This window comes from Tachysurus fulvidraco, chromosome 16 (assembly GCF_022655615.1).
Source record: "Tachysurus fulvidraco isolate hzauxx_2018 chromosome 16, HZAU_PFXX_2.0, whole genome shotgun sequence".
NCBI classification, from domain to species: Eukaryota; Metazoa; Chordata; class Actinopteri; order Siluriformes; family Bagridae; genus Tachysurus; species Tachysurus fulvidraco.
In genome coordinates, this window is record NC_062533.1 from 17,726,667 (window position 1) to 17,737,481 (window position 10,815).

Here is a 10,815-nt window from a genome sequence, read left to right on the forward strand (position 1 = left end):
CACAGTCATCTCAGAACAAGAGCTGATCCTGAGAGTGTTACAGAACACACAAACAAACACACACAGACACACAGTCACTTCGCCAGTGTATGACAAAGACAATGATAAGCAGAAAAGTTTTTCGGTCATTCTCTGAGGTGCCAGGATTTACACTCGACACACTGCCACTGGTACGACCTAACCGCATGCATCATGTTCTCTGTGAACTGGAGACAAGTCGGATGACCTGGATGGAGAAAAAAAAAAGAGAACGTGTAAATGGAGCTCCCACTGCTGTCTGTGAGGTAAACTGCACTCACACACTTTTTATTAAACACAAAGACGTGTGAGGATTAAAACAGTGTGTCATGATGTTATAGAAAGTGAATCAGCCGCCGGACGGTGTGACAGACAGAAGCAATTCCTGAAGTAACGACACTTTCTGAGGTAACGACACTTTCTGAAAAAAACAACACTTTCTGAAGTAACGGTACTTTCTGAAAAAAAAAACGACACTTTCTGAAGTAACGACACTTTCTGAAGTAACGACACTTTCTGAAGTAACGACACATTCTGAGGTAACGACACATTCTGAGGTAACGACACATTCTGAGGTAACGACACTTTCTGAGGTAACGACACTTTCTGAGGTAACGACACCTGAAGTAACAGCACTTTCTGAAGTAACGACACATTCTGAGGTAACTGAAATAAGATGTTCTGGAGTGGGTTCCTCTATTATGTACAAGTTATTTGTTTTTAAAATTATAAAACATTGATAACAGGGAGAAAAAAATGTGTGAAAATGACAGTTATGGCAACACAGCACCACTAAACTGACCCTCGGACTTAAGATATTTCTTAAGCCTCAGAGCCCGACGGCATCATCCGCGACGTCACACGGGACCTCCGATATATATTTATATTATTTAATGAAAGTTTTATCGATTTTCTTACCGTTTTTCCCAGCAGAAAGCTAACGAGCTAGCCATCACGGGGGTGTCTTTGTAGCCTTTACAGAAGGTTTTCTATCCAGCCTGGAACATGTGCATCTTTTGTTCAGCAATAAATCAAAACGCTTACATCCAAGATTTATCCACTTGATGTCCATAATTTATAAATGTTCCGTTATTTCGATGCTAGCTGCCATTTTGGATATCTCATGACGCTTTGCGTGAGGCTTTGACCAATGACAGGCTGACCCGTCAGCCACGTAGGTGTGCGTCATTACGCATGAACCCCAACTCTGTTATTGTGGAGAGAGCGAGGGGGAGAGAGACGCACGGCAAGTAGTGTTGAGGAGAGAGAGACGCGCGGCAGTTTTGTGGAGAAAGTTTGAGGAAGAAGTTTGAGGAGAAAGTCTGAGGATACACGGAGAACAATGGATCGTCGGAGATATATGGACGCAAATCAAGCGCTGGCCTTTTTTGAAGCCATGCAGGATGATGAATATTCAGGAGAAGAGAGCTTTTTGACTGATGAGGAACTCCATTACCAGGATGGTCTAGACCCCGCTGAAGAGTAAGTGATATTTATTTATTTACTGTAAAAGTATAAATAAAAAAAAAGTAATATGATAAAATAGAAATGCGCACAGTAGCGTTTTCTAAATATAAAAATAATAATTATATTGCCGTTTTCTAAATATGTAAAAAATAAGTTCTGTAAAAGTAGTATTTAGTTTTTCTATGTTTGTTACAGAGTAGTATGAGTTGTGGATTACACTTTGTCCCAGCCATTTTTTTGTCTGAGGTTTAGTGAGTTTACCTAGAGATGAGCAAAAGGATGTTGTAGTCGGGGGTAGGTCACACCTTTTAGCTGTGGAGAGAATGTCTCATGGATGTTGTAGTGGGGGTAGGGCTTTCAACACTTTTAGCTGTAGTGGGTTGGGGGTACAGTATGAATCTCAGCGATTGTTATCTTATGTTTGAAATAAAATACAAAAACACTCATTGATCTGATATGTATGATCTAATATTTTGCTTTATTTATTTGTTTTACAGTCGTGATAATGAAGAAGACACCAGCCCACCCACCCAAGCCAGACAGGAAAGCTCCGATTCTTCCGCTGTGGAGGGCCCTTCCACTTCTGCTGCAGCACCCCAGCCTTCCACTTCTGCTGCAGCACCCCAACAGCTGCCAGGACTAGGATGGCTGCAGTCACGGTCACGAGGGAGAGCGTCGTCAAGATCCAGATCCGGCAGCTTGAGGGGTCAGCAGAGTCCTGAATCCACTAGGTCGAGATCTAGATCACCACAGCCAGCAGCCCCAACTCCATCATGGAACAGTGAGAGTCAGCCAGACATCCCACCAGTGCCCACATCCACACCATTGGACCTTTTCAAACTTTTTGTCAGTGACAGTGCAGCAACCACTTTGTGTAATAACACAAACACAAACGCTGCAAAAAACGTTGCCAGTGGCAAAAAATGTTCCTGGAAAAACTTCACTGTTGAAGAATTTTTCAAATATTTAGGACTGACTTTCTTTTTTGCACTGGTGAGACTGACAAATATCCAGGACTACTGGAGGACAAATACAATTTTCAGCCAACAGTTTCCCCACTCAGTGATGGCACGTGACAGGTATCAGGTCATTTCCTGGAACATCCACATGAGCGACCCTGATGAAGATGTCTACAACGACCGGAAGAGAGGGACACCAGCTTATGACCGGCTGTTTCGTCTGAAGCCCCTTTTAGATGACATCAAATATGCGTGCAGAGCATTTTATCACCCACGGCAGAACCTTTCATTGGATGAGAGGATGGTGGCAACAAAGTCTCACACTGGCATGACGCAATATATGAAGGCGAAGCCAACTAAGTGGGGCTTCAAACTTTTTGTGCTGGCAGACAGCAGCATTGGTTACACTTTAGACTTTGCTGTATACAGGGGGAAGTCTGTGTTTGTTTCTGGTGTAGGACTGGCATACGACTCCGTTATGTCCCTCATGAACAAATCATCCCTAGGGAGTGGCTACAATGTGTATGTAGACAACTTCTACTCAAGTCCAAAGCTATTCATGGATCTCTACAGCATGAACTTTGGAGCATGTGGCACCTACAGGGACAACAGACGAGGATGCCCCTGCACAACCACAAATTCCATGACCAAAAAGGATCCTAGGGGCACCATCAGGTGGATTCGTGACAACCCTCTGGTTTTTGTAAAGTGGATGGACACTCGGGAAGTCTCTGTCTGCTCCACAATTCACCCGGCCTTCTCTGGCAACACAGTTCAGAGAAGGGTAAGAACTCAGGATGGAGGCTGGGACACCAAATCCATTCCATGCCCAACCCCTGTCACTGAGTACAACAAGCATATGGGAAGTGTTGGTCTTTCTGATCAACTCATCCAATACTACTCCGTTCACCATAAAACAATGAGATGGTACAGGACATTGTTTTACCATTTTTTGGACATTGCTGCGACCAACAGCTACTTACTTCACAAGAAGCAGCAGAGAAGCAGCAACAGCCCATGACCCACAGGGGTTTTCTGGAGGAGCTGACAGCCCAACTCTGTGGTGTTACCGTTGCTGTTTCCCCCACCCAGCAACAAAGTGACCATGTACCTGTGCCAACATCTGACCAAACTGATACCAGCAAGAAGGCCTCCTATGGTAGAAGGCAATGTGTGAATTGCAAACAGACAAGGCAGGTCAAACAGGCCACCCCCTGGAAATGCAAAGCCTGTGATGTGGCCCTCTGTGTGATTCCTGATAGGAACTGTTTTGAGGCTTGGCACCTTTAAATATCCAAAATCCAAAGAGGCCAAAAACGCCTGGACTTTTTTTTGGAAAAATGTAAATAGTTTTTGTTCTGTATAAGTTCTCATGTTTATTCCTGAGTTCTAGGACTCCAAAGACTTAAACAAACTGTTTTCCAGAGGAAATATGCTTAGATTTTATTTATTTGTGTGTGTTTTCAATAAATATTTGAGTGATTCAATTTCTGTTTTATGTTTTCATTTGTCTTTATGGTCCCATAACTTATTTTACATTCAGGTGACATCAATGCAACACAAATATACTGACAGTGCAACTTGTCTTTAAAAAAAAGAGGTGTGTCAATTGTCTGTGCACAACAGGGTTGATGTTTTACAAGCTTTTTAGTAAATAAAACCAGGCGGAAAATTAATTGTAAAAATGCCCTTAGGTCTTAAAGGGTTCATTTGGAGCTACCTTTGTGTGTGTGTATCACACATTCAATACGGATGTAGAATACGGAAAATAAGGTGAAAATCATTGTAGTTTTCTTTTGCTTTTCACACTTAAAAAAATCTTTTTTCTTGATCAATCAGATCACACATTATCATGATTATTATGATTATGAGATAATATGAGATAATATTTGATGCTACAAGATTAAGAATGAAATATTTCAAGAATGAAAATAATATTTAGAGGAAAAATTTGCGATATTACGAGAAAAAAAAGTCTGGCGACTGAAGTCAGTGAGTCGATACAGATGTCAAAAAGTTTATTATTCAGGAAAAAATCTATGACTAGATGTATAGATAAAAAGAACTAACTATAACACTGTGATGAAATAATGCGTGTACATTTCTCGTGCTAAAATGCGACTTCATTCTTTAAATATTACAGACTTATTCTTTAAAACCCAAGCTACGTCCAAATTCTCTCTCTGTCTCGCTATAAACAGCACCTGAGATCAGAGTGTGTCCCAAATTGTATTTGAATATTCTAATATTTCGGGTATATTTTCAGAGGGTTGATAGGTGGCCACTTTTTTTTAGCTAGGATTACCCACAGTTCCTTATGTGAGGGTGGAGTTGAGTTTGTACCGGTTTGCTTCACCACATCTAAATGAAATGCGGGAAAAATAAATCTAGGGGACGGCAAATGACACAATATAGTAGACGTGATATGAGGAATAATGAACGAAGAAAAGCTTGAATGCAGAGAGGAGTATGTTAACGGTCTATCCGAGATGGCGCCGGTGAGTTCGGCTGCCATCGCAACTGCTCCAGTTACACGTCGTCTTTTTTTGTTTATTTTATATATTTATTTACATAGAAACCGATTTATTTATACAAGATGGTCATCATTAGATATGACAGAGACATTCTTATATCTATTGGTGTACAATCCACTCACCCTTCGCTGTATTTAACCTGGACCCATGCTGGCCGAGCGAGATCCTGCGGAGGAACAAAAGACGCAACCCGCACCGGCGTCCGCGAGGAAAACGAGCCGGTCTTGGTCCTGTCACATCAACACCCTGGTGTAGAAGGCCCGGCAGCATCTGCGATGCTTAAGGGACTTCAAACTACCCTCTCAGGTGCTAAAGACTTTCTACACCTGCACCATTGAGAGCGTCCTGACGGGTAGCATCACTTCCTGGTTCGGGAACAGCACCATGCAGGACAGGCGAGCCCTTCAGAAGGTGGTGTGGTCAGCTGAACGTACCACCCACACTGAGCTACCTGACCTGCAGGACATCTACAGCACACGGTGCCGGACAGGGTCAGAATTACTATTTTTTATTTCGATAACGGCAAATACGAGATAATGATATAATAATAATAATTATTATTTATTTATTATTATTATTATTATTATGTTCTTATTCTATTGGAAGATTTATTTGCTTATTTCTAGATGTTAGCAAAAATATTTTCAAATGAACAAAATAATCTGCCAATAGAACAAGGACATTTAAAACTTAAAAACAGTAAAATGTGTCTACAAATAGTTTTCAATTCGGTTTACTTTAATCGCTTATTAAGAAAAATTATTTTGATTAGATTTTTATAAAACTCACTGCTCACTAATGTCACCATTTTCTTAGGTATGAAGCAGAGAATGAGTTCAATGAAGCTGATTTAACTGTATTTAGGTGAAGAAGAATCAAAAATCATCACAAACCTTTTTTCAGGAGTCGTTTGGGTGACAAAAGATTCGACTCTTCTTAATGAGCTGGGTCAAATAAATGTACTCACTCAGTGATACACTGAAAAGAAACACATCATCAAAAATGTATATAAAATTAATTCTTTGTCATTTATATCACATTTGATTTAGTCATTTGTTAAGGACGTAACTGTAAATAATGAAAAGAGAAAGCAGATATCATGCATCAGCGTTCTTTTTCTTTTTTAAATAACCAGGAACAGGTAGGTTTACTCTTCAATTAACAACATGAACAATTCTATGTTTTTGTTTTCACACAATTATGAATTGACGTTATTGTATTCATAATCACTTGAATACTCAGTGATATCATTTTCAATATTCAACCTACAGTGTCAAAGTACATGCATTTTTGGTAAAACAGGGCTCTCAAGTTTCAGGCAAAAGTGATATTTCCAACCCCCAGCAAACACCCCCAAACCACCCCTGACACCAACCCACCCCAACTCCCCAAAAATAAAATAAACTGTTTCACCAGGATCACTGACCACATTTTAACCAAATACAAAGTATTTGTTCAATTTCCATTTATTAGTGTGTGTGTATGTGTGTGTGAGAGAGAGAGAGATTATGACTGGTGTTGTTAATTGTAAACAAACCCCTCCACCCCAGCAAACACCCCACCCCGCCCCCACCAACCCAACACCGCAACCCCGCCCCCGATCAAGGACCACATTTTAACCAAAGTATTTGTTCAATTTCCATTTATTAATGTGTGTGTTTATGTGTGTATATATGTGTGTGTGTGTGTTTATGTGTGTATATGTGTGTGTGTAAGAGATAGATAGATAGATAGATAGATAGATAGATAGATAGATGGATAGATGGATAGATAGAGATTATGACTAGTGTTGTTTATTGTAAGCAAACCCCCCACCCAACCCCACCAACCCAACAGCGCCCCAACCCACCCACCCCAAAAAATGTTTCACCAGGATCACTGACCACATTTTAACCAAATACAAAGTATTTGTTCAATTTCTATTTATTAATGTGTGTGTGTGTGTGTGTGTGTGTGTGTGTGTGTGTGTGTGTGTGTGTGTGAGAGAGAGAGAGAGATTATGACTGGTGTTGTTTATTGTAAGCAACCCCCCCACCCCCACCCCAAAAAGTGTTGAAGTTTTGTTCAAACCAACAATCAAAAATACCCCCTCTAATGAATGTGGGTTCTTTCATTGGTTGTTGCGCTAAATCTTACCCAGATACAGTAGTGCTATTTTCTGATTGGCTGTTGTGTAGCCTCTTTTTCTGATTGGCTGAAAAGTGTCAGGCTCGACTAAAGAGCTCCAGGGGAGACGCGCTTGATCCGTGCGCGGTTCCATAGAGACAGCGGTGCGGACTGATACATTTTGGGTGCTGCGGCTTATTAAATATATGATAAATAGTCCGTTTTTCTGCGTGAGAAATACAATGTGTTGCGGGAGAACGTGACAAAAGACCGAAATGCGTGACACGTGACAGCCCTGCTGAAATGTTCAATTAAACTATTTCAATAAACATCTCATTAAACATTTGTTCTCTTTTCTTCATGTCATTACATACAAGAGTTTAACACACAATATTCATAACTTACAGCACTCTTTTGTAAGATGGCAAAAATGAATTATAATCAATATTTATTTCCATCTTTCTTTTTTTTTTACCTTATTGAATACACGTGGCTGCTGGCCGCCATTTTACACGTCTATGCAGCACGTGGTGAAATACATCACTCAATTTATCACCAAATTAGATTTGAAATATCAATATTCTCTTATGAGACCCTTACGTGTGGACTTTAGTTGAATATTGGTTCTTAAAAAGTTTAACATACCTGTAAATAATGAGAAGAGAAAGCAGATATCATGCATCAGTGTTCTGGCGCTTTTATTACTGATCTTTTGACCAGAACGTAACTACTCTCTCTTTATAAGGTGTCATGCGCCCCCTACAGGCTGTTTACCTTCATATCTGAACCTGAGATGAGACAAAAAATGTAAGGGAGTTTTTTTATTTTATGTTTTTTTTTAACTAAGAGTCCCTCATTTTCATCCCTCTACACATTTCTATGTTTTTCCTTCAGTACCCATAATGCCTTTTGATTACCTGCTGATAATAATGGCAATGTGATTTATCCCTCGCCTCATCTTATGCGACAGAGAGCGATGCAGCGGCGCTTTAGTCCCTTACATTTATAATCTAGTTCTCTCACCTCCTCATCTGTTCACTCTTCTCAAACTCATCATCTTCCAAACCACAGCATTCTGGGACATTGAGTCCGGTGCTGCAGCATTATCTCTCCTAGTTCTACGCTTTTTATTAACCTAAAGTTCATGAAGATTTCAGATAGTGAAAGAGAAGATGGCAAACCTTTAAAGACTATAAGGAAAACTACCTCTTATTAAATACACAAAATAACACTTCATATGCTGTAACTGTATATTTGTAGGCTTCAGCATGTAGGAGCTGGTGTTAGAGCTATGATTATCTCAGATGTTAAGCTAATTTAATAGTTGCTCATGAGCTCCGGGTTATATTATGGTGTTTATAATGATTTATAATCACACTCTCTGGTGTTTATAATGATTTATAATCATACTCTCTGGTGTTTATAATGATTTATAATCACGCTCTCTAGTGTTGATAATGATTTATAATCATACTCTCTGGTGTTTATAATGATTTATAATCACGCTCTCTAGTGTTGATAATGATTTAATAATAGTTTATTATCAAACTCCATGGTGTTTATAATGATTTAATAATTATTTATTATCACACTCTATGGTGTTTATAATGATTTATAATCATACTCTCTGGTGTTTATAATGCTTTATAATCATACACTGGTGTTTATAATGATTTAATAAGGATTTATAATCATAATCTCTGGTGTTTATAATGATTTAATAATGATTTATAATCACACTCTGGTGTCACCCAAATGAGGATGAGGTTCACTTCTGAGTATGGTTCCTCTGAGTGTTTCTTCCTCAGATCATCTCAAGAAGTTTTTCCTTCCCACAGTCGCCTCCAGTTCGCTCATTATAGAAAATTGTTAGAATTAAAATGTAAGTTAGATTGTAACTTTAAGCTTTCAAATTTTTATTCTATTTCTATACTTATGTAAAGCTGCTTTGAAACAATATGAAATGTTATAGGCGTTAAACACATACACAAAATGAATTGAAGGCTTCAGATCAGAGGCTTCCCTTACAGTAGGTAATGATGTCACTTTGTATCTTCACGTTTACTTTTCTGGCCACAAGCTTCAGGATCTTGAATCACAAGACAAAAGGGGTGCCAAAACTTTACAGGTGTCAAAGTGTAGAAAAATAAAACCAGGATTCTGCTTTACTGAGTCGTTTATTGGTGGATTTGGGAAATGACATCTCTATATTCATTCATCATTTCTAATATCTTTATTTCTGGATAAAAACAATAATAAATCTATAAACAATAGATTTGTGCTTGTTTCTCTAATAATAATATTAATAATAATAATAATAATAATAATAATAATAATAATAATAATAATAATAATAATAATAGGGGCATGGTGGCTTAGTGGTTATGGAACCGGGCGCGTCTCCCCTGGAGTTCTTAGTCAAGCCTGACTCTTATCAGCCAATCAAATATAGAGGCTACACAACAGCCAATCAGAAAATAGCACTATTGTATCTGGGTAAGAGTTAACACAACAACAATGAAAAAAAAGCAGATCCTGGAATTGTTCATCATCATCCTCGTTCACCCACAGAGAAAAGCACTGGAGCTGCGAGCATCACTTTGAGCACAGAGTAAGTCATGATCTCCTGTTTAATGTTACAACAAATTCACAACGTGTTTAACACAAACAATGACATTGTGACTGCTGTTAGAGACGTTTCCCAGATCATCAGCAGGAGTTTTTCATGAGTGTCTGTAACTTAGCCAACAGTTTTACAGCCTGTTCACTGACAACACCTGCTCAGAACAAGTAGTCTAGGGCCAGTGGTTCTCAAACTGGCTGGTTCCTTTTTTCAAAGGTGACTGGATTGAACCAATTTGGGAGGCTATCAAAGATCCCAGCCTTCGTTTTTGCGCTTCCAAATTCTAATGCTGATGCCCAGAGGTATTTTCGATGGTCGGTTTGAACAAAACCTCAACACGAAACAGCTTGTCTCTGGACGGGACATTGTCCTCAATCATGACCCTAAAAATGGCTGGACTTGAGCCGAACTGTTTTAAATGGGAGCAATAAACAACACCAGTCATAATCTCTCTCTCTCTCTCTCTCTCTCTCTCTCTCTCTCTCTCTCTCTCTCTCTCTCTCTCTCCCACACACACAGAAATTAATAAATGGAAATTGAATAAATACTTTAGATTTGGTTAAATTGTGCTCAGTGATCCAAGCACAACACTCCCAGGGTTGTTTTTTTTTAATGGGGAGGATGTCACTCTTGACCGTCCTGCAAGTGTCATGATGTTATAGAAAGTGAATCAGCAGCTGGACGGTGTGACAGACAGAAGCAATTCCTGAAGTAACGAGACTTCTTGAAGTAACGACACGTCTTGAGGTAATGACACTTTCTGAAATAACGACACTTTCTGAAGTAATGCAACATCTTTAGGTTACAACACCGCTTGAGGTGATGACACTTTCTGAAGAAACGACACTTTCTGCAGTAACGACACATTCTGCAGTAACGACACGATCTGAAGTAACAACAAATCTTAAGGTAATGACACTTTCTGAACTAACGACACTTCTTGAGGTAACACTTTCTGAATTAACAACATTTCTTGAGTTAACAACACTATAAATAATTATTAAATCATTATAAACACCAGAGTGTACGATTATAAATCATTATAAACACCAGAGTGTACGATTATAAATCATTATAAACACCAGAGAGTGTGATTAGAAACATTGTA

At 39.1% G+C, this 10,815-nt stretch overlaps 1 protein-coding gene and 1 long non-coding RNA gene across 2 annotated transcripts; one reads left to right on the forward strand and one right to left on the reverse strand.

Annotated features, from left to right (window-relative positions):
* The first annotated feature begins 690 nt into the window (after nucleotides 1–690).
* LOC125138984 (piggyBac transposable element-derived protein 3-like) lies at nucleotides 691–3,592 on the forward strand. The gene is made up of 2 exons (XM_047801537.1): nucleotides 691–1,500; nucleotides 1,983–3,592. Exons 1-2 carry the CDS (start codon nucleotides 1,361–1,363, stop codon nucleotides 3,463–3,465), a joined length of 1,623 nt encoding a protein of 540 aa, XP_047657493.1. The 5' UTR covers nucleotides 691–1,360; the 3' UTR covers nucleotides 3,466–3,592.
* Nucleotides 3,593–5,400: 1,808 nt separating this feature from the next.
* Nucleotides 5,401–7,812, reverse strand: LOC113658049. The gene is made up of 3 exons (XR_003444308.2): nucleotides 7,730–7,812; nucleotides 5,872–5,956; nucleotides 5,401–5,445 (listed from the first exon to the last, which is right to left on the reverse strand). It is a non-coding gene; the product is annotated as an uncharacterized LOC113658049 (long non-coding RNA).
* Between the last annotated feature and the right edge of the window lie 3,003 nt (nucleotides 7,813–10,815).